This window comes from Pongo pygmaeus, chromosome 16 (genome assembly GCF_028885625.2).
Source record: "Pongo pygmaeus isolate AG05252 chromosome 16, NHGRI_mPonPyg2-v2.0_pri, whole genome shotgun sequence".
NCBI lineage: Eukaryota > Metazoa > Chordata > Mammalia > Primates > Hominidae > Pongo > Pongo pygmaeus.
This window is the reverse complement of record NC_072389.2, coordinates 67,293,112-67,317,589: the sequence shown is the minus strand read 5'-3', so window position 1 is coordinate 67,317,589 and position 24,478 is coordinate 67,293,112. Positions and strand designations below refer to the sequence as shown.

Sequence of the window (24,478 nt, the reverse complement as noted above, 5' to 3'; positions counted from 1 at the left end):
CCCTTAAATACCCTAAAATTTTTCAGTTGCCAATAAAAATATCTTCCAATACTGAGTTTGAAATTTTTTAGATCTAAAAGTATTTGTTTGTGGCTCTCATTTTTTCTTTCGAGCTTACATATCTTTTAAAAAACTTGTATTTTTTTTTTTTGTCCAACAGATCAAAAACCATTTCTCCATTGCATTTATCATCTATAAATTTGTTAAGAATGTTAAGCTATTGGAGCGCATTGGGATAGCCAGACCTGAAGAGGAGTTCCATGTTCCTTTAGATTCATATAGGTAGATACTTCTTAAATGTATTAAACTTTAAATGTATTGAGTTGAGGATTTATATTCTGGAAAATAACTTCATATTTTTATTAACTAAAGATTGGTAAAAGCCAGTTTTAAGACATAATTTAGTCTTCCATTGAGAAATACATTTTTATTATCATTGAATTTATCAGGTGAAAATTCCTTATTGTATATTTGATGTCAGGATTTTTCTGAGTATTTTTATTAGATTCCCTTTGTATTTGAAATGAAAATTTTTTTAAGTTGTCTTGTTTACAGAGTTGTTTTTTGTTTGTTTGTTCTTTTCAGAAAGTTCCTCCATAAGTTAGCTATGTGATTTTGGGTGAATTTCCTAACCTTTTTTTTTTAGCCCTGGTTTCCTCATCTGTATATCTGTAAAAACAGGAATAATAGCACCTATCTTGTAGAGTTGTCAGGAAGATTTAATGAGATTCTTTTTTTTTAAGTTCTGGATCAAAACTTTATTGTCAGTGTTTCCTCTTTCTGCAGATGTCAATTGTTCATCCAGCCAGCTGGAATCTTAGAGCATCAGTACAAGGAATCTACCACTTATATTTCTTGGAAGGAAGAACTTCATAGGAGCAGGGAAGTCAGATGCATGTTGCAGTGTCCATCAGTAGAAGTCAGCTTCTTACCTCTCATAGTGAATACAGTTGCTCTGCCTGATGAATTAAGCTACATATGTACACATGGGGAAGACTGGGATGTAGCTTACATTATTCATCTTTATCCTTCTCTCACTTTGCGGAATCTTCTCCCATATTCTCTAAGATATTTACTTGAGGTATGTCTCTTGCATTTTGTTTGATTTTTGTTGTTGCACAGAGTAAATTCTGATTTTGTTTTATGGTATTTTTAAGTGAGGTCAGTGTTTTATATAGCGTATGTGTAATGTGTAATGCCTTCATAATATTAATGATAGCAAAAACTGGCATAACATTTACTATGTGCCAGGAACTGCTCTGTGTGCTTTACATGTATTCGCCTATTTACTGTTTATAATAACCTCCTGATGTAGGTACTATTATTAGGCCCATTTTACACATAAGAAAACTGAGTTGAAAATGGGTTAAGTGACTGGCTCAAGGTCCCATAGCTAGGAAGTGGTGGAGCTGGGATTTGAACCTAGGCAGTTTGGCTTTTTGATCCCTGCCTCTTTACTGTATCTTCCTTAAATTAAGAAGCATGATCATCTGTTTATTAATTAAGTAAAATTCCATTAACTAAAAGATAGGAAAAAATGAGAAAATATTTCATCTTAGTTTAAAGTTTTTATTTTAAAGTCAATATTGTGATTATTTCTTCAAGATTCTATTGAAAATAAACCTTGGAAAATAAAAAAATAATTACTGTCTGTCTTAAGTAATAAAGATTTTCTAGTAATGGTATATGATGAATATTTTAAAATTTCTGTATGGCAGTATATTTTAAAATACAAAAATCTGGAAAGTGTTTGGAACCTACATGTTTTTTTATCTGACAATGAGCCATTCCTGAATTGTGGAGACAAAAATTAATTAAACGAATTGAATAGTATTTATATAAGAGTATTTTATAAGAATTAAATAGTATTTATGTAAGAGGAGATTTTTACTAAGGAAACATGGTTTATATGTTATTATTCATTTTTCAAATAATGCCACCTTACTTAGATAACTCGTCAGAGTAACTTTTTACTTTGACGAGTAAATAAGAATAATTTTCTTATTCCATTCATATGGGAACCATTAGGCATGGTCTATAATTACGGGATAAAACTGAAGGCCAGGCAGTTAAGTGGCTCATTTAATGACATAGCTCTAATGGACAACAGCCAGGCTTCCTGAATCTAGTCTTTGACTCTTGATATAGACCTGATTTTTTCACAAAACTGATGGCTATTAGTCTCCTAATGGCCAAAGTCAGTTTCTGCCTGTGGCTATGGTGTAGTGTTTTCTTTTTAGTCCATAGTGAGTACTGGACATTTGTAATATGTAAGCATGGTACTTCACAGAAGACTTAGCAGTTTACATGCATCTGGTAGGTTATTTAGCATTTGTGAAAAATAAGAATTTTGTTATTTCAGAGGTTTTAAAAAGTTACTCAGCAAATTTTTGTTTGTTTTTAGGGAACAGCAGAAACTCATGAGCTGGCAGAAGGCAGTACTGCTGATGTTCTGCATTCGAGAATCAGTGGTGAAATAATGGAATTAGTCCTGGTGAAATACCAGGGCAAAAACTGGAATGGACATTTCCGCATACGTGATACACTTCCAGAATTCTTTCCTGTGTGTTTTTCTTCTGACTCTACAGAAGTGACAACAGTCGACCTGTCAGTCCACGTCGGGAGAATTGGCAGCCGGATGGTGCTGTCTGTCTTCAGTCCCTATTGGTTAATCAACAAGACTACCCGGGTTCTCCAGTATCGTTCAGAAGATATTCATGTGAAACATCCAGCTGATTTCAGGGATATTATTTTATTTTCTTTCAAGAAGAAGAACATTTTTACTAAAAATAAGGTGCGGTTTTGTTCACATAGTAAGTTAAAGCAGATAAATTCCTAATCTAGAAACTTGGGAGTCATTTGTCTTCCCTAAAACCATGCTAACCTATTTGCTAAACGCCATTGGTATGAATTAGGTTCAAGGAGACTTAAGCATAATCAAGTGGGATATTAGGAACTAATAGGTTTCCTGAGACTGAGTTGCCCTTTTCTCCAATGCCTATAGAGTTACCTCTGTTCTTGAAGTAGTAGTAGTAGTGGTATAGTAGATAGAATAGCTTGAATTTACGTACTTTACCAGTGATGAAATGGCATTTCTAGAGATGTAACCATTAAATTTGGCACATATTAGTTGAGCCTTCCTGTGTGTGAAGCACTCAGGCAGGCCTTTGGGAGAGAAACCTAATGCCTAAGCCTCATCCTTTATGCTCTGGTCCCTTCTTTCTTCTTCAGGCTCACGTTTTGGTATCCCTCACTACACACTTTCCCAAGGACTCACCTCTAGGCTTTTGTATATGCTGCACCCTTTGCCTACAATGCCTCTTACCCTGTTTTTTTTCTGTCTTCCTCATCGTTCCTGTTTATCTGCTGTTCATCCTTTGGCATTCTGCTCAAGGCTGATATGTATGAAGATTTTCTAACAATTTAAAATGGGCCTAGACATCCCATCCGTGTTCGTACAGGAGTACTGGTTCTCAAATTTCAGTGTACATTATTAGAATCACCTAAAGGTTTTTTTTTTTTTTTGAGACGGAGTTTTGGCCACGCTCGGTGGCTCATGCCTGTAATCCCAGCCAGCACTTTGGGAGGCTGAGGCTGGCGGATCACCTGAGGTCAGGAGTTCGAGACCAGCCTGGCCAACCTGGTGAAACCCTGTCTATACTAAAAATACAAAAATTAGCTGGGCGTGGTGGCAGATGCCTGTAATCCCAGCTACTCGGGTGGCTGAGGCAGGAGAATCACTTGAACCCAGGAGGCAGAGGTTGCAGTCAGCTGAGATCGCACCATTGCACTCCAGCCTGGGTGATAGAGTGAGACCCCCATCTCAAAAAAAAGAAACGTAGTTTTGTTCTTGTTGCCCAGGCTGGAGTGCAATGGCATAGTCTTGGCTCACTGCAACCTCCGCCTCCTGGGTTCAAGCGAGTCTCCTGCCTCAACCTCCCAAGTAGCTAGGATTACAGGTGCCTGCCACCACACCCTGCTAATTTTTGCATTTTTAGTTGAGATGGGATTTCACCATGTTGGCCAGTCTGGTCTCGAACTCCTGACCTTAGGTGATCTGCCAGCCCGGGCCTCTCAAAATGCTGGGATTACAGGTGTGAGCCACCACGCCTGGCACCTGAAAGGTTTTAAACACTGATTGCTGGGTCCTGTCTGTAGAGTTTGATTCAGTAGGTCTGGGTATGGTTTGAGAATTTGCATTTCCAACAGGTGATGCTTTGGCAGCTCCACTCTCTTTGAGTGTGGATTAACACATGGTATTGTAATTGCTTGTTTATGTGTCTGACCTCTAGTTGTCCTCAAGTTTTTTACAAACTAATTGGGTGGGTGAAGGTGAGATTAATACAAGGGCACAATTTGATCTCTTCTATAAAACTTTATCTAAATCCCAGAACCAGAAGTAAACTATTTATCCTCTCACCTCGATGGCATTTTTTGCCTCTTGCATGGTTCTTATCCCATTGAGTCTTGTATCATAATTTTTCGTATGTATTTCCTAATCTCTCTGTCTAGTTGGAAGCTCATCGAAGACAGGAACTGTGTCCTGCTGTCTGCCATTCTGCCTATCACAATGTCTTTAGTGTCTGCTGAATAATGTTAAAGACATAAATTCTCTATATGCTAAGACGTTAAAAATTTGTTAGCTCTAGATCGTAAGTCTATCACTGGAAAACATCGTTTTGCATTATAATTCTTTTTAAAAACGATACATAATCTCATTGGTATCTAGGTTTACTACACTCATTGCATAGGTGAGTGAGAAAGTCAGAACTTTCTCATTCAAACTTTCTCAGAAAGTTTTTGTTTTATTGTTCCCTAGAGTTTTTTGTGGTTCTGTTACCTGTTTGCAATATGGCTTTGATTATATTTTTCTGTGTCCCACGGTACTAAAGAAATTTCTAGTAGTCCAGCAACTTTCTCTCAAATAAAATTATTATAGTGTTTTAGATTTCTTATATGACGATATGTGCTCTCTGGTATAGGTACAATTAAAAATCTCAACTAGTGCCTGGTCCAGTAGTTTCTCATTGGATACAGTGGGAAGTTATGGGTGTGTGAAGTGTCCTGCCAACAATATGGAGTACCTGGTAAGATTCTGCTTCCTTATTTACCTTTGATTCCATTCACCTTTGCTACAGTTCAACAAACAAGTTGGAATAAACATACATGTGCATGTGTCTTTATAGCAGCATGATTTATAGTCCTTTGGGTATATACCCAGTAATGGGATGGCCGAGTCAAATGGTATTTCTAGTTCTAGATCCCTGAGGAATCGCCACACTGAACTCCAAAATGGTTGAACTAGTTTACAGTCCCACCAACAGTGTAAAAGTGTTCCTATTTCTCCACATCCTCTCCAGCACCTGTTGTTTCCTGACTTTTTAATGATTGCCATTCTAGCTGGTGTGAGATGGTATCTTATTGTGGTTTTGATTTGCATTTCTCTGATGGCCAGTGATGGTGAGCATTTTTTCATGTGTACTATCGCAAGGACAAAAAACCAAACACCGCATGTTCTCACTCATAGGTGGGAATTGAACAATGAGAACACATGGACACAGAAAGGGGAACATCACACTCTGGGGACTGTTGTGGGGTGGGGGGAGGGGGGAGGGATAGCATTAGGAGATATCCCTAATGCTAAATGACGAGTTAGTGGGTGCATCACACCAGCATGGCACATGTATACATATGTAACTAACCTGCACATTGTGCACATGTACCCTAAAACTTAAAGTATAATAATAATGAAAAAACCAAAAAACAAAAAACAAGTTGGCTCCTAAAGTGTACTGAAATTTGAATTTAAAGTGCTAATGTGGAGGGCTGTTATCACTACAAATTTTTATGGTCACTGATACCAGAGCAAAACCTGAATTTGTCTAAGTTTAGGACAGTGAGTTTAATCCATCCAGGTGAGCAACTTGGTAAATATTCACAGTATGCTAGAATCCTTATTCTGTACCACCCCTTGCCAGACATTTCTTAAATCTTAAATTTGACTAGTATGAAAATTTGAATAATCTGATGCCAATTAACCTATTTTATTAATACTTCAAAATTTTTATTTTACTAATAACAGATAACAAAGGCTGTACACTAATTATAAAGCAATTTATGTTTGGAATTTTAAAAAGTAAAGAATGCTAGACATATTAAATCTGTCATTGCAAGTCATTAGTTAAATTACTAATTGATATTTCTTGAATTGTTTCTGATGGAGCCAAACTAAGGAACTACAATTTTTTTTTCTTAGAAGATAATCTTTTGCAGAATGTAACTTATAGTTGCTTTATTTAAGAATTATTATTTTAAAATATTGTAAGAAGTTTGTGTGTGAATGAGGGGATGTGTATATATTTCAAAGACATTGAATAAATTGGAAAATAAGCTTTTTTCCTTTCCACAGGTTGGTGTTAGCATCAAAATGAGCAGTTTCAACCTTTCGCGAATAGTTACCCTGACTCCCTTTTGTACCATTGCAAACAAGTCATCATTAGAACTAGAAGTTGGCGAGATTGCATCTGATGGCTCAATGCCAACTAATAAATGGAACTATATTGCTTCTTCAGAGGTAACATTTTTCTTTGTTACAACTGATTCCTAAAATATACAAATAAATATTGACATCTAAATAAGAATTGTATATACCTCTTTTTCAGACTGTCGTATTTATGTGTTGATATATGACAGCCAGCTTTGAAAGATTTTTTTCTTACTGTATTTTTTAAAAAAGAAGAAAAGTTTTGATAATACACTAGCCCAGTGTAGATCATTAATAGTCTTTTTTCTAATTCTTCCTATATGTGTAGAACGTAGCTATGTACTGTAAAAAGTACATAGAGATTATGTACTATGGTGTCTCCATAGTCAAGATAATGTCTCTGTATTCAAGAAGCTATTATCTTAAAAGAGTCATAAAAGTCTGCATGTGGAGAGATAGCACATGCTAAGTTATAGGTGGTTATAGAATTTCTGAATAGGTGAGCTGGAAATTTCTTTGAAAATTAGCTAAAATTCCGCCCTCTCACTTTACTGAAAAGGAAACTGAGTTTCAGACTTTTCCAAGATTGATAAAGTCATTGGTAGTTGAAATGATGGTGTTATAGATCAAAAGATAAAAGTTTCACAGAAGAGGTGGGATTTGAACTAAGCTCTTCATGCTCAGTAAGATTCGAGGAGGTGAAGCAAATGGGGGAATGTGTACCAGAAGAGGACAGGTGCAAAGATAAGCACTAGTGCTTGATCTTGCCTGAGTTTTCAACCAAATCAGCTGACTCTCAGGATAGTTGAAGGTCACTTTCTACTGTTTAAAGAAAGATTCTAAAGTTACTTAAAAAATATTTGGCAAAAGACTCAAAAGGAAGGATTCCAATTGCAATATAAACAAAGTTAGAGCTCTAAGAGCTGGTCTGTTCAAGGCACTTAGAATGATCTCCATAAACTCAGCAACAAATAAGTGCTTATTTTTTTTTAATCTTTGTGTGGGTTTGATTATAGTAGTATTTTTTATTCAGAAATAGAATTTACCTAGTATTCTGTAACAGAAGGACATTTTGTATTAGGAATGAAATCTTCAGTTTTATAAATAAAACTGAGGCTCAAAGAAGTAAGTATATGGTCTGATATCAAACAACTAGGAGGATGGTGTCAGAACTTCCAGCAAAGTCTGTGGTGTTCTCTCCTCTGCCTTCAATTGTCTTTCTGGTTTATCTATGATTAAGATACTCTGTGAAAGAATTCATCGTGTATTAATGAATTAAAATGGGTATACACAAAAGCAAATGATATTTTAATTTTTAAATATAGTTTTTCAGTAATTAAAATGAATTTTACAATTCTTAATCAGCAGGCTCTTCAGTTTCTCATATTGCAATTATACCATAAATACATATAGACTAATATATCTGTATTCTGATGTGATTTCTTTGGTTTCATCGTCATTATATTGTCAGTAATCTTACTATGAGATGTTGAGGACATATTTTTAGAAACTTCGTAATAATTTCATCAAGATCAGAATCAGAATTGAAAATTTAATTAGGTAATGTCTTATTTATTATATAACAGTATTGTCTTAAGACTGATAATAACTTCTATATTTTTAGTGCCTTCCATTTTGGCCTGAAAATTTGTCAGGCAAACTTTGTGTGAGAGTGGTGGGCTGTGAAGGATCTTCCAAACCATTCTTTTATAACCGACAGGATAATGGCACTTTATTGAGCTTAGAAGATCTGGTAAGTTTTCATATTTTATTTTATTTTTATTTTTATTTATTTAATTTTTTTATTATACTTTAAGTTCTAGGGTACATGTGCACAAAGTGCAGGTTTGTTACATATGTATACATGTGCCATGTTGGTGTGGTGCCCCCATTAACTCGTCATTTACGTTAGGTATGTCTCTTAATGCTATCCCTCCCCTCTCCCCGCACCTCACAACAGGCCCCAGTGTGTGATGTTCCCCTTCCTGTGTCCAAGTGTTCTCATTGTTCAATTCCCACCTATGAGTGAGAACATGCGGTGTTTGGTTTTTTGTCCTTGTGATAGTTTGCTGAGAATGATGGTTTCCAGTGGCACTATTCACAATAGCAAAGACTTGGAACCAACCCAAATGTCCAACAATGATAGACTGGATTAAGAAAATGTGGCATATATACACCATGGAATACTATGCAGCCATAAAAAATGATGAGTTCATGTCCTTTGTAGGGACATAGATGAAGTTTTCATATTTTAAAATAAAATGTCTTTGATTTTTAAAATTTGCTTTGAGATATTTCAGTAAACCATGCTATCAAAATTTACTGGTAATTATTTGAAGGTTCTGCTATATCAATATGTAATGCCAATATATATTTATAACAGATCAGAGCCAGTTTGCTTTTTAGTAAGAACTTAAGAAAACAGGCCGGGTGCAGAGGCTCACGCCTGTAATCCCAGCACTTTGGGAGGCCGAGGCGGGCGGATCATGAGGTCAGGAGTTCGAGACCAGCCTGGCCAATATGGTGAAACCCCATCTCTATTAAAAAGTACAAAAATTAGCTGGGCATGGTGGCACATGCCTGTAATCCCAGCTATTCGGAAGGCTGGAGCAAGAGAATTGGTTGAACCTGGGAGACGGAGGTTGCAGTAACCCGAGATGGCGCCACTGTACTCCAGCCTGGGTGACAGCAAGACTCTGTCTCGAAAAAAAACCAAAGCTTTTGTGTTTTACGTAATATTGAAATTCCATATGTAAGTGTAGATTAAACCAGTACATCAAACATACTTTTTTCTTTTCTACAATAGAATGGGGGTATCTTGGTGGATGTAAACACTGCCGAACATTCAACTGTCATAACTTTTTCTGATTACCATGAGGGATCTGCACCTGCCTTGATAATGAACCATACACCATGGGACATCCTCACATACAAACAGAGGTATGAGAAAAAAGGGTTAATGGGAAATACTTTTATTGGTTCACAGTAACTAGTGGGAAACACTTTGGTTTCATATTCAAAATGTTTTTAGATTTTAGAAAGGTGATATGGAACACCTGGTGTTTATGTCTAATACCCTTACATGTTTTGAGATAACACTCTGTAAACACATTAATATTTCTGCAGCAAAACTGATGAATATTCACATCAAATGGGATAAATAGAAATTATTAATAGTTTCATATCAATTCAGGTCAGGTTTTGCTGCCAAATGAGTTTTGACACCAAATTTCCAGAAAAATCTTTGGGCTTTTAGAGCTTTTTAAATTTCAAAATGGCAGATAAGGGAGTGAACCTGTTTAAGTATTCCCTTTCCTGGTAATCTGGTAACGCTCAGTGAACCTCTTCCTATAAATCTGTATTTAGTTTTTTTGGGTAGGGATAGTAGAAGGTTGAATGAGGAGACGATGAGTAGATAGTGGTGTTGAATGTATATCATTGGCGATAGGAATTTCATTGTTCTTGCCTTTGCTGTCATTTGTTTTGGATGATGTCATTATTTAATGGTAGAGAATTTAAGCCCTTAAAATATCGAATAATTTTATTTATAAAATTATATATATTTATATTAACATGTATATATGTGTATATATTCATGCATATATACGCACATATAAATGTATGTATATATGTAAATTTCTTAAAGATTTCCCTAGTCTTAACTCTAATGGAGTGAATCCAGTGAGAGACTTAAAAGTACAGATTAGGATTAAAACCTAGTTGGATTACTTTTTTTCTCCCAGTTCTCTGGAATATTTTTTGCATTAAATGGACAAATACTTCTTAAATTGTAATAATCAATTTTAAAATCTCCTGGGAGTCTTGTTAAGATGCAGATTTTGACTCAGTAGGTTTTGGATGGGGCCCAGGACTTTGCCTTTCCTGCAAGACCCCAGGTAATACTTATTCTGCCTGTTTACAGGACCACACTTTGTGTAGTAACAGTGTGAACATAATTTTTTTGTTGCTGTGACCCATAATATATCTTAAGTATTGTATTTGATTAAAAAGCTTAACTGGTCACAGTAATGCATACCTCTAGTCACAGCTACTTGAGAGGCTTGGGTAGGAGCATCTCATGAGCCCAGGAGTTTGAGGCTGTAGTGCAATATGATCTTGCCTGTGAATGAACACTGCATTCCAGCCTGGGAAACAGGGAGACCCTGTCTCTAAAAAATATGTTTAAATTTAAGCACTGAATAGAAGTTCTTCTGCTACTAAAGATATTTACTCTTCACAGCCATTTCCACGGGTGGACTCTGATCTGGCAATCTGTTTACCCTAATGAATTCCATTGATATGATTCCACTTGGATCAATTCCGAGTGCATTGAAGCTTCAGAAAGGGCAATATTCTGTTTCCCCGAGCTTAAAAACCATTAGTTTATTAGATATTTTAGGGTACTTGTTTTTAGGTAGAGTTGTGTTTTATTAACCAAAGCAATTTCGTAGGACTTTTGTGCTAATCCCTTCCTCGGTAAACTACAAGTTTGAGTTTCTTATCTCCAAGATATTCTGATTTTCTCTCTGTTCATTGTGTTTTAGTGGGTCACCAGAAGAAATGGTCTTGCTGCCAAGACAGGCTCGACTTTTTGCCTGGGCAGATCCTACTGGTACCAGAAAACTTACATGGACATATGCAGCAAATGTTGGGGAACATGATCTGTTAAAGGTATCATTTGATGTGAATGAGTGCTATATGAGTTACCTGACAGTGAAGGAAGTAGAGAAGCTATCTTCACTGACTCCTTGTCCTAACTGAACTAAAAGTGAATTGGAAGTATTTCCAGAATAAGTAGCTTTTGGACTTTAGATGGCAAATACTGTAGTTCAAACCAGTATATTACCTTAGATCAATCAAAGTAATTTATTTACAATTTAAAAAATAGACCTGCTTTATCTTGCCTATGTAAAGCACCTTTTTAATTAATTTACCTATTTTAAAAGGAAGCCATTGTAGGACTAAGTTAAAAACAACTTTATTTTGAACATACCTATGCCACTTTTGGCTATGAGTTTTTAAAGCTTGTTTTCCTAAGCACAGCTATATATTTTGTTAATTAATGAAGTCTGATAGTATGCAAATTATCGCATGTCAGAAATATAGTGAAATATTTATCGAAACAATATTTAGGTAGCTGAGTTGATTAAATATGTTATTTTTTAGACTCTTAGCCTCTGAAAGGGCCCAAAGAATTCATATACCATTCTCCCATCTGATATAGGAATTACTCCTGCATTGTAATATATCATCCAGTTTCTGTATGAATATATTCCATGATGAAAGAGTTTAAATAGTGTCATTGTCCGTTGTTCACTTGTCTAATAATGCCAGCTGTTAAAAGACTTTCTTGACTTTTGCTTTAAAATGGTAGTTGGCCAGTAGTTACTGAATTATCCTCATTTCTTCTCTCCTTACATTTGATACTACTCAGCAACTGTAGCTCCCAGTAAGTAGCATATAGATACTAGAGAGAAGGTAGCAATGACATTCTGGAGGAGGATATAAAAGTCTGTGTATAGATGCAGATCCGGGAAGAATTCTGTTAACAGCATGGTCAGGGATTTCAGTTTTTAATGTTTCTCTTCTATTTGGTGTTAGAGAATGAGGCAGTAGGAAGAGAGGGTGATTCCACCTCAGTCAGCAGATAGTCTGCCACGTATTGAAAATTGAGCTATAAGGAAGGAAATCGTTCATGTCCTTGTCCACTCAGTTGATCAAAGAAGGGAGTTCTGCTTAGGCCCAAGTGGACATGACAGGGGAGTTCAAAGAAAATCATACATTGTTGGCAAACACTAGGTTTACACAGATCTTTCCTCATTTAAGTATGATAAACAGAAAAAAACCCAACATGGGCTTTATGAAAAAAATACTTCATTAGAAAAAGGTAGCGTTATCCTGTTGATTCAGAAGGTAGTTATACCTCTGGAAAATTTTTTACTACAGGACCAGAAGAAGCATTTCGAAATGTATGCCTGGCATCCTCAACTAAGTTAGAAAGACATGACAACTATGAAATAAGAGAAAGCAAGGTGAAATAAAAGATAAAGACAGCAAAATAAAGTGTAAGGGGAGAGGGGAAACTGTATTCTGTGCATACTATATATTTAGATCCCATTTAATCCTAAATTTTATTAGAGAAATGACAAAGATTATATCTTTTTTAAAAAGCTATCAATTAGTAGAACTCAAATCAGTGAGAAAGGAATTCAAAACAATGAGAAAATGAAAATAAGTAAAACTTTGCTGTTATAGTAAAAGAAAGAAACCTAAGAAAGTATATAATAAATGACAGATACATTTTATTGAGGACATATCATATATTAATGCTTTTTATATATTATCACTAATTCTTATGATAGGAATTTTGAACTGCTAGTTGGAATTCAAAATCAGATCTGACTTCAAAGTCTGTGAACTTTTTCTGTTAGACCATGCTTCCCATCAGTTATGTCAGTAAATGAAAATGGTTTAAATTATATTAAAAGATAAAAACATTCAGATTAAATTAAAAAATAAGATTTAACTGTAAGTTGTTTACAAGACTTCTGTTTCAGCCAAGCTAACGGAAAATTGTAACCATGAAGATAGATGGTAAAGATTTAACAAGCAAATGGAAGCAAAAAGAAAGTAAAGTTGTTGATTTTAATTTCTTTCTTTTTAAAAATTCATACATAATAGTTGTACATTTTGGGGGGTACATGTGATATTTTGATACATACATAAAATGTGCAATAATCAAATTGGAGTAATTGGCGTATCTATCACCTGAAACATTTCTCTTTATGTTGGGAACATTCCAAATCTTCTCTTCTAGCTGTTTTGAGCTATAGAATACATTATTGTTAACTATAGTAACCCTACTGTACTAGCTAACACAACAAGATCTTACTCCTTCTGACTATATTTTTGTACCCATTAACCAACTTCTCTTGTTCCCTCCCATCCCCTTCTCATCCTTTGGTAACCAACATCAACTCTCTATAAAATAAAATACACTTTTTTTTTTTAGCTCCCACATGTGAATGAGAACATGTGCTATTTGTCTTTCTGTACCTGACTGACTTCACTTAACATAATGACCTCCAGTCCTATCCATATTGCTGCAAATGACAGGATTTCAGTCATTTTTATTACTGAATAATATTCCATTCTGTATATATAGCATATTTTCTTTTTCCATTCATCTATTGATGGACATTTAGGTTGGTTCCATATCTCAGCTATTGTGAATAGTGTTGCAATAAATATGGGACTGCAGATATCCCTTCAATATTCTGATTTCCTTTCATTGGGATATATACCAAGCAGTAGAATTGTGGATTATAGTTCTGTTTTTAGTTTTTTGAGGAAACTCCATACTGTTTTCCATGTAGCTCTACTACTTTACATTCCCATCAACACTGTACAAGTGTTTCCCTTTCTCCACTTCCGTGCCAGCATCTCTCTCTTTTTTTTTTTTTTTAATTAAAGCCTCTAACTGGGGTGAGATAATCTCATTGTGGTTTTGACTTGCATTTCCCTGGTGTTTAGTGATGTTGAACATTTCTTCATATACATGTTTGCCATTGTATGTCTTCTTTTGAGATATGCCTCTTCAGATCTTTTGCCCGTTTTTAAATCAGATTTTTTTTTTTTTTTAAGGAATTCAAAACACTCCACCAAGCTTGTGGAGTGTTTTGAGTTCTTTGTATTTTCTGGTTATTAATCTCTTCTTAGACAGATAGTTTGCAAATAATTTCTCTCTTTCGGTATGTTGTCTCTACTTTGTTGATTGTTTCCTTTGCTGTGCAGCCTTTTAGCTTAATGTAATCCTGTATGTTTGTTTTCACTTGTGTTGATTGTGCTTTTGAGGTCTTATCCAAGAAGTCTTCACCTAGACCAATGTCCCAAAGCATTTCCCCAGTGTTTTCTTTAAATAGTTCTATGGTATCAGGTCCTAGATTTAAGTCTGTAATCTATTTCAGTTTCATTTTTGCATATGGCAAGAGGTAGGGGTCTAGTTTAATTCTCCTGCATCATATGGTTATCCAGTTTTCCCAGCACCATTTGTTGAAGACTCTGTCTTTTTCCAGTATATTCTCTTGCCGCCTTTGTTGAAGATGAGTTGGCTGTAAATGCATGGATTTATTTCCGGGTTCTCTATTTTGTTCCATTGGTCTGTTTTTATGCCACTGCCACGATGTTTTGGTTACTATAACTTTGGTATATTTTGAAGTCAGTTAGTGTGATGTGTTCAGCTTTATTCTTTTTGCTCAGGATTACTTTGGCTATTCAGGTTCCATATGAATTTTAGGTTTTCTCTGTTTATGTGAAGAATATCATTGGTATTTTGATAGGGATTGCATTGGTCTTGTAGATGGCTTTGGGTAGTAGAGACATTTTAACAATATTAAATTCTTATAAACCATGAATAAGGGATATCTTTCTATTTTTTGGTGTCCTATTTCATTTTTTTCATTAGTGTTTCATAGCTTTATACATTTTGGTCAAATCTTATTCCTAGGTATTTTATATATTTTTTGTAGCTATTGTAAATGGTATTGCTTTCTTGATTTCTTTTTTAGTTTGTTTGTCGTTGGCATAAAGCTATGCAATTGATTTTTTTTCTGGAGACAGGGTCTCGCTGTATCACCTGGGCTGGAGTGCAGTGGTGTGATCATGGTTTACTCCAGCCTCAACCTCCCAGGCTCAAGTAATTCTCCCTTCAGTCTCTCAAATATCAGGGACTACGGTTGTGTACCACAAAGCCCAGCTTTTTTTTTTTTTTTTTCTGTAGAGACAGAGTCTCGCCATGTTGCCCAGGCTGGTCTCAAATTCCTGAGGTCAAGCCATTCACCTGCCTTGGCCTCTGAAAGTGCTAGGATTGCAGGCATGAGCCACTGTGCCCAGCCATTTGATTTTAATATATTGATTTTGTATCCTGCAACTTTACCAAATTTATCCGTTTTAACAGGTTTTTTCTTTTTTTTAATGTGTGTGGAGTCTTTAGGTTTTTCTAAATGTAATATCATGTTGCTTGTGAACAAGGATAATTTGACTTTTTTTTTTTTCAAATTTGGGTGCCCTTTTTTTCTTTCTCTTGCCTGAGGGCTTTGACTAGGACTTCACTGTGTGAAATAAAAATGGTGAAAGTGGGCATCTTTGTCTTGTTCTAGATCTTAGAGGAAAGGCTTTCAAATTTTCCCTCTTCAGTATGATGTTAGCTGTGGGTTCGTTATGTATAGTCTTTATCATTTTGAGATATGTTCCTTCTGTACCTAGTTTGTTGAGAGCTTTTTTCATAAAGCAATATCAAATTTTGTCAAATGCTTTTTTAGCATCTGTTGAAATGATCACATGGTTTTTGTCCTTGATTCTGTTAATGTCATGTGTCATGTTAATTTGCTTATGTTGAACCATCCTTGCATCTCTAGGATGAATCTCACTTGATCATAGTGATGGATCTTTTTAATGTGTTATTGCATTCAGTTTGCTGGTATTTTGTTGAGGATTGTAGTTGTTGTTGTATCTTTGTCTGGTTTTAGTAATAGGTTAATGCTGGCCTTTGTAAAATGAGTTTAGAAGTATTCCCTGCTCTGCAGTTTTTTTTTGAAGAGTTTGAGTAGAATGGTTATTAGTTCATTTTTTAAGTGTTCGGTAGAATTCAGCAGTGAAGCCATCAGGTCCTTGGCTTTTCTTTGAGGGAAGACTTTTTATTATTGCTTTGATCTTGTTACTTGTTAATGGTCTGCTCAGGCTTTGTGTTTCTTTTAAAATAATTTTAAAAAATTGACACAATTGCACATACTTATGATATTGTGCTATATCTGTAATATATAGTGATTAGATCATGGTAGTTAACATATTCATATCTCAAATATTTATCATTTCTTTGTGTTAGGAACATTCAATATCCTTTTTCTAGCTGTATGAAAGTATATAATAATATTGTTAACTGTAGTCATCCTACAATGCTATAGAACACTAGAACTGAGTCCTCCTATCTTGCTGTAATTTTGTATCTCCTTTAAGAAATCTTTCCCTATCCCCCCTTCTCCCTATCCTTCCCAGTCTCTAGTATCTGCTGTTCTAATTTTTACTTCTGTGAGACCAACTGTTTTTTAGCTACCACATATGAGTGAGAATGTGCAGTGTTTAACTTTCTGTTCCTGGCTTATTTCACTTAACATGATGTCTTCCAATTAGGTTTTCTGTTTCTTCAGGGTTCATTATTAGTAGACTGTATGTGTCCAGAAATTTATCTCTGTCTTCTCTGTTTTCCAGTTTGTTGGCAGATAGTTGTTCAAAATAGTCTCTAATGATCCTTTTGTATTTCCTTGGTATCAATTGTTATGTCTCCTTATTCATGTCTGATTTTATTGATTTGAGGTCTTCTCTTTTTTTGTAGTCTAGCTAAAAGTTTGTCCATTTTATCTTTTCAAAAAACTTTTTGTTTCATTGATCTTTTGTATTTTTTTGTCTCAATTTTATTTATTTCTGCTGTGATCTTTGTTATTTTTTCCTTCTACTAATTTTGGTTTTGGTTTATTCTTGCTTTTCTAGATTCTTAAGGTGTACTGTTAGGTTGTTCATTTGAAATCTTTCTACTTTTTTGATATAGGCATTTATTGCTGTAAACTTCCCTCTTAGTGCTGCTTTTGGTGTATCCTATAGATTTTGATATATTGTGTTAACATTTTCATTTGTTTTAAGAAAATTTTCTATTTCCTTCTTAATTTCTTCATTGACTTATTGTTCAGGAACATATTTAATTTCTGTGCTTTTATACTTTACAAATTCCTGTTGTTATTGCTTTCTAGTTTTATTCCATTGTGGACAGAAAAGATACTTGATATAATGTCAACTTTTTTGAATTTTTTGAGACTTGTTTTGTGGCCTACCATATGGTCCATGTGCTGATGAGAAGAATGTGTATTCTGCAGCAGTCGGATGAAATGTTCTATACATGTTTGTTAGGTCCATTTGGTCTAAAGTGTAGTTTAACTCCAGTGTTTCTTTCTTGATTTTCTGTCTGGATGATCTGTCTATTACTGAGAGTGGGGGTGTTGAAGTCCCCTATTAATATTGTATTTCAGTCTATCTCTTCCTTTAGATGTTATTATTTTCTTTATATATTTGGCTGCTCTGGTGTTGGGTACATATATTTACAACTGTTATATCCTCTTGCTGAACTGACCTCTTTATCATTATATAATGACTTTGTCTCTTTTTATAATCTTAGCCTTGAAATCTATTTTATTTGATGTAACTAAGTATGGCTACTCCTACTCTTTTTTTTTTCTTGGTTTCCGTTTGTGTGGAATATCTTCTTCTATCCCTTCACTTTCACCCTATGTGTGCCTTTATAGTTGAAGTGTGTTTCTGGTAGACAACATATAGTTGGGCCCTATTTTTTAATTTACCCAGCCACTCCATTTCTGTTAATTGAAGAATTTAGTCTATTTACATTCATTATTATTATTGATAAGTAAGGACTTATTACTGCCATTTTGTTACAGGATTTCTGGGGTTTTTTTGTTTTCTGCTTTTTGTTTTGAGACGGAGTCTTGCTCTGTCACCCTGGCTGGAGTGCAGTGGTGCGATCTCGGCTCACTGCAACCTCCACCTCGTTGGTTCAAGCAATTCCCCTGCCTCAGCCCCCTTAGTAGCTGGGATTACAGGCATACGCCACCACGCCCGGCTAATTTTTTTGTATTTTTAGTAGAGATGGGGTTTCACCATGTTGGCCAGACTGGTCTCAAACTCTTGACCTCAGACAATCTGCCCACCTCGGCCTCCCAAAGTGCTAGGATTACAGGCATGAGCCACTGTGCCCGGCGTTTCTGATTCTTTTATAATGCCTCTCTTTCTTTCTTCTTTTCTTACTGTCTTCCTTAGTGGTTAAGTGGTTTTTCTCTGACAGTATGTTTTTAGTTCATTGCTTTGCATTTTTAGTATATTTATTATAGGATTTTGCTCTGTGGTTACCATGAGGCTTACAAAAAACATCTTATAGACACAATACATTATTTTAAACAAATTACAACTTAACTTTGATCAGAAAGGAAAGCAAGGAAACCAGAAAGGAAAAACTAAAAAATGCTACACTTTTAAGTCCATCCCCCCATACATCTTGGCATTCTGTTGTCTCAATTTATATCTTTTTTATATTGCCTATTAAGAGGTTGCTGTAATTATTATTATTTTTGATAGATTTGTCTTTTAGTCTTCATACTAGATATATGAGTGGATTATACACCACAATTATGGTGTTAGATTATTCTGAATTTGTCTGTGTACTTAGTTTTACCAGTGAGTTGTATGCCTCCAAATTTTTTTTTCATTTTAACATTGTTTTCTTTCATATTGAAGAACTCCTTTTATCATTTTTAGTAAGATGGGTCTAGAGGTAATGAATTCCTTCAGCTTCTGTTTATCTGATAAAAACTTTATCTCTCTGTCATGTTTGAAACAAAGCTTTGTTGGATACAATATTCTTAGTTGGCAGGGTTTTTCTTACCCTTCAACACTTTGAGTATGTTGTCCCACTGCCTCCTGCAGGGCATGGTTTCCTGAGAAGTCAGTTGCCAGACAAATAGCAGCTTCTTTATATGTTATTTGCTTCTTTTCTTCTGCCACTTTTAGGGTCCTCTCTTTGTCATAGGCCTTTGAGAGTTTGATTATTATATGCCTTAGGGTAGTCTTATTTGGATTGAATCTGTTTGGTGATCTGTGACCTTTACCTGTGTATTTCTATCTTTCTCCAATAGGGAAAGTATTTTCTTGTTAATTCTTTAATTAACTTTCTACCCCTTGCTCTTTCTCAGCTCTCTCTTGACCACCAGTGACTCTTAGATTTGCTCTTTTGAGGTTGTTCTCTATATTTTGCAGGCATTCTTTGTTCTTTTTTATTCTGTTTTCTCCTCTATTTTCCAATAGCCTGTCTTAGAGCTAACTGATTCCATCCTCTACTTGATCCAGTCTGCTGTTGAGAGCCTCTAATACATTTTTCAGTTCAGCAAATTTATTTCATCATTCCAGCATTTTTGTTTAATTTTATTATTTCAGTCTGTTTCGATTTCACTGATAAATTTCTTAATTGTTTTTCTGTTTTGTCTTGGAAGTTACTGACTTTCCTAGAATTGCTACTTTGAATTCTTGATCTGAGAACTCACACGTGGCTGTCTTATCAGTTTGTCGCTGGCACTTTGCTTTGTCTATTTGGGGAGGCCATGGTTCCCTGCTTGCTGTTGTTTTTTGTGGACATGTGTCTATGGCTTTACATTGAAGGATTATTTATTTATTCCAGTGTTTGTTCTCTGGCTTGTTTTGGTCTTTCTAGAATATGTTTGCTTAGAGGTCCTTTGCAGTTGCCTGTGGGTCACCTTTATCCTAGATCTCTGCCTCCTATTCAGCACTAGATGGTGGTATAATTGCTGGTTTGCCTCAGTTCTCAGAAACATTTGGCAGTACTGTCTCCAGTGGTGGGGAAGGAGTTGCATCTCAAAGGGGATATCCCAGCTATGTAGGAAGGCTGCCCAGGGTTCTTCCTCAGAAGATTTATGGACTGTGCCTCCCACAGTGTTGTGCTGCTGAACAGCCACTCTGAATAGGCGTTTCCTTTGGCTGAAATAAAGAGCAGAAATTTTTGGGCTGGAGTTTTTAATCCTGCTTCCCCTCTTTGTCTGTAGCCTCCCTTGGGGGGTTTTTCTTCCTAAGGCACTTGTGATGCTTCCCATGGGCTGAGCCAGGAGTGGTTTTCCTGCAAGGGAGCCCAAGATGGTGGGGAAGCTGGCTTTCTGCTTTGATCTCACTTTATCCAGTGTAGAAATTGTGAGCCTAAGAGGAATTTCCTGCATGCAGTGCCAGGCAGATTCGGGGAGAGGCATTGTGGGTAGAGAAGTTCATTTCTGTTACCATCTGTGTGGAGCTTTTCACTTCTCTGTGACTCCAGGAATTGTGTCAGCCTCAGGTTCAAGTTCTGGGATATTGCTGGTGATAATCTTGGCACTAGAAGTTTATGTTTGGTTTTCTGTGGTAAAGAGTGAAGCCACATTGCTTCTACTCCTCCATTTTGGAGTTATCACCCTCTGTTGATTTTAATTTCTGACCAATTCAAAGCAAAATTATTAAATAGATAATGATAATATGACACAGAAGGAGTGATAGCCATAAACCTTCATGCAATGAATAGTATTACATCAACATATAAAACTTAAAATGCTAGAAATTAACTGAAACACAATTACCTGGGGATATTTTATTGTACTTCACATGAAATAGATGAAAAACAAGAGTCAGATAATATTGGAATAATAACTGTGAACTAAGATACATAGCACATTTTGTAGTTTACAGATACAGAATTCACCTTCTTAATAGGTATGTTTGAAAATTTGATTTCTTATTAGAGTAAAAAAATTGGGCAGGCATCTTTGATCATATAATGTACCTTGAAAGTATTAGTAAATTTTGAACATTAATGACACTCAACTATTCTTATACTCTTGGTAACTTCAGTTGTTTTTGTTTTTTTTTCTCCCCTGGAAAGCATGGAATGGAAAGTACATAGTAGGTACTCATACTGCTTATTGAAATGAACTGTTCTATTTTCATTAAACCCAGAATGAAGTGGAATTTATTATTTTAACCTCTGAAAACACTGACCAAATCAAGCCTCGTATTTTTAAGTGCTACATATAACCTTCACCAGTGTGATTTACATAAATATTTCCTATGTTATAGATCATGAAAACTTAAAAATAAGCTAGGCTGGTTTTGTCTGAGGTTACATTTCTTTCTTTCTTTTCTTTTTTTTTTTTTTTTGAGATGGAGTGTTGCTCTTGTCGCCCAGGTTGGAGTGCAATGACGCTATCTCAGCTCACTGTAACCTCCGCCTCCTGGGTTCAAGCAATTCTCCTGCCTCAGCCTCCTGAGTAGCTGGGATTACAGGTGCCTGCCACCATGGCTGGCTAATTTTTGTATGTTTAGTGGAGACGGGGTTTCACCATGTTGGCCAGGCTGGTCTCGAACTCCTGACCTCAGATGATCTGCCCGCTTCAGCCTCCAAAAGTGCTGGGATTATAGGCGTGAGCCACCACCCTGGCCTAAGGTTACATCTCTAATAAACTTCTGAACCATTCTGTTTTCCGGCTTGGAGACAAAGAATCATCTTATCGCATTGGTGCCACTAAAGGATCCTCTCGAATCCTGCTCTGTGCCCTTCAGCACTCACTAGGTAATTCAGACTAAGGTATTAAAAAACTACGTACTATTAGTCTTAGTTTTTGAAAATAATTGGTGAGTATATTTTAAAATAGATTATAGCTTAATTTATGTCATTTTGATGGTTAGAATTTTTCAATTTATAGTAGTGCTTCTTAAACTTTTCTAATCTTTCTCAGTTATTATAGTTCAATTTTATATAATAAAAAGTTACTATGTGTGGGTTTAATGAAGTCTTTCTTCTTCCCAGGATGGATGTGGACAGTTTCCATATGATGCAAACATCCAGATACACTGGGTATCATTTCTGGATGGGCGCCAGAGAGTTTTGCTTTTCACCGATGATGTTGCCTTGGTTTCCAAAGCACTGCAGGCAGAAGAAATGGAACAGGCTGATTATGAAATAACCTTGTCTCTCCACAGTCTTGGGCTTTCACTGGTTAACAATGAAAGCAAGCAGGAAGTTTCATATATTGGGATAACCAGGTATGCAAGAAGGAAAATAAGACATCCTAAACCTTTAAAAGGCATTAAGTTCATAATAGCCGATTTGAGGAAAGTAAAAAGATAACTGGTTTGAGTTTGGTATGCTGTATATTTATTCAGTAAAGCTTACTGAATAATTCTTTGAACTGTTAGTTGAAAAGCCCCGAGGATAGAAAGATGACTAAGATATTGTCTTTGTCTTCACAATACTCATTGTCAGTTGGTGGGGAAAAAAGTGATTTGTTTCTTTCCTTGTTGTCCTTATGTGTGTGCGTGTGTGTGTGTGTGTGTGTGTGTGTGTGTTTAATGAGTTACAAAAATACTGAGAAAAGGAAAGGATGTACAAAGAAGGATGTACATGCACAATGGAAGTACAGAGGTACAAGGGACTAGTTTGTTTTGTGCGGTAGAGGTTGGAGAAACTCTGATGAGTTAGGGGAAACCAACAGAAACAAATTGGAAAAAAGGTTCAGAGAGGAGGCTGTATTTGATATGAGTACATAATCTTTAATGGGTGGCCATTTAGAATTTTCTAATAGTTATGGGACCAGTTATTTTCTCCAGTTCTATTTATACCTGTATAAGACAAATATTAGAATATTTAGTTGATTTTAAAAATCACAGTTAATTTGGTAAAAGACTTATTCTTTTTTAGAGGCTGATGGGTGGAATGGTTGACATGATACCAAACATAACCAGGGTAGGATCTATCAATAAGCACATGTTTGGGGAAAGAAAAGCAAATTAAGGAGAAAAGTAAATAGATAATCTATGTAATGAACTTTGCACAACACCTGACAAACTAATGGTTATAAATGGTATCATACATACCATTAATATAATGTTAATATATTTATATGTAGATAGGCAATGCATTCTTTGTTATATATTTCAGCATTATGTGATATTTTTAAACTAAACGTGGAAATCAGTTTTAGTTATATAGGTCCAGTTTTCCCTTTTGTTCTTCGATAAAACTTTTTACTTTAATATTGTATATGCTGTCCTGGTTTGTCAGGTTTACCTTTATATATAAGAACATTTAAAAATTTGTCTAAAATAACTTCATTACCTTTTTTATGACATGGTACACATTCAGTGAAATTTAGATTTTCAAAGGAAAAACACCAGTTACATAATTTTAAAAATCAGACTTTTTTTGAGCAGCCTTATGTCTAGAGAAAAACTGTAAAATAAAGAGTTTTCATGTGCCCGCACTCTTGTTTCCCCTATTACTAACATCTTGCTGTAGTGTGGTACATTTGTTACTATTGATGAGCTAATATTGATACTACATTATTGTCTAACTTCATTATTATCTAACTTCTATATCTAACATTAAGTATTACTCTTTGTGTTGTACATTCTATGAGTTCTGACAAATGCGTAATAACCTGTATTCACCATTACAGTATTATATAAGATAGTTTCACTGCCCTAAAAGTCTCTCAGATTCCTCCTGTTAATCCCTCCATTCCTCTTCTAAACCTTTGGAAACCGCTGATCTTTTTATTGTCTCCAAAGTTTTTCTTTTTTCAGAATTTCATATAGTTGGAATCAAGCAGTATGTAACCTATTCAAATTAACTTCTTTCACTTAGCAATATGCTTTTAAGGTTCCTTTGTTTCTTTTCATGGCTTGACAGCTCATTTCTTTTTATTATTGAATAATAGTCCATTGTATGAATGGACTATTACTCTAGTTTGTTTATCCATTCAACTATTGAAGGAGATCTTGGTTGCTTCCACATTTTCACAATTATGAATAAAGCTGTTATAAACATTCATGTGCAAGTTTTTGTGTAGACATATGTTTTCTCCGCTTTGGGGTAAGTGCCAAGGAATACGATTGCTGGATCATATGATAAAAGTATGTTTAGTTTTGTAAGAAACATCAAATTATCTTACAAAGTGGTTGCATCATTTTTGCATTCCCACCAGCAATAAATGAGAGTTCCTGTTGCTCCACATCCTTGCCAAAATTTGGTATTGTCAGTGTTTTGGATTTTAGCTATTTTAATAAGGATATAGTAGTGTGTCACTGTTTTACTTTGCAGTTTTCCGATGACACATGATGTTGAGGATCTGTTCATATGCTTATTTGCCATCTATATGTCTTCTTTCCTGAGCCACCTGTTCAAATCTTTTGTCCGTTTTAAAATTAGGTTATTTTCTTAATGTTGAGTTTTAAGAGTTCTTTGTTTATTTTGGATACCAGTCTTTTATCAGATGTGTGTTTTGCAAATACTTTTTCCCAGTCTGTGGCTTATCTTTTTATTCTCTCAACTGCTTTTAACAACAG

General features: G+C 35.3%; 1 protein-coding gene across 5 annotated transcripts in view; it reads left to right on the top strand.

Moving 5' to 3' along the window:
- The window catches only part of VPS13C (vacuolar protein sorting 13 homolog C), a 196,905-nt gene that overhangs the window by 131,999 nt on the left and 40,428 nt on the right, over positions 1-24,478 (top strand). For all 5 annotated transcript variants that reach the window (XR_010123963.1, XM_054450335.2, XM_054450337.2 and 2 more), the window contains 9 exons: positions 161-282; positions 787-1,081; positions 2,405-2,794; positions 4,983-5,087; positions 6,410-6,574; positions 8,109-8,237; positions 9,291-9,424; positions 11,029-11,155; positions 21,942-22,177. Coding sequence is in view for 4 of the 5 variants with exons in the window: in XM_054450335.2 (XP_054306310.1) it covers positions 161-282; positions 787-1,081; positions 2,405-2,794; positions 4,983-5,087; positions 6,410-6,574; positions 8,109-8,237; positions 9,291-9,424; positions 11,029-11,155; positions 21,942-22,177 (1,703 nt within the window). In the remaining variant the exon portion in view is untranslated. The remainder of the gene's footprint in view (positions 1-160; positions 283-786; positions 1,082-2,404; positions 2,795-4,982; positions 5,088-6,409; positions 6,575-8,108; positions 8,238-9,290; positions 9,425-11,028; positions 11,156-21,941; positions 22,178-24,478) is intronic.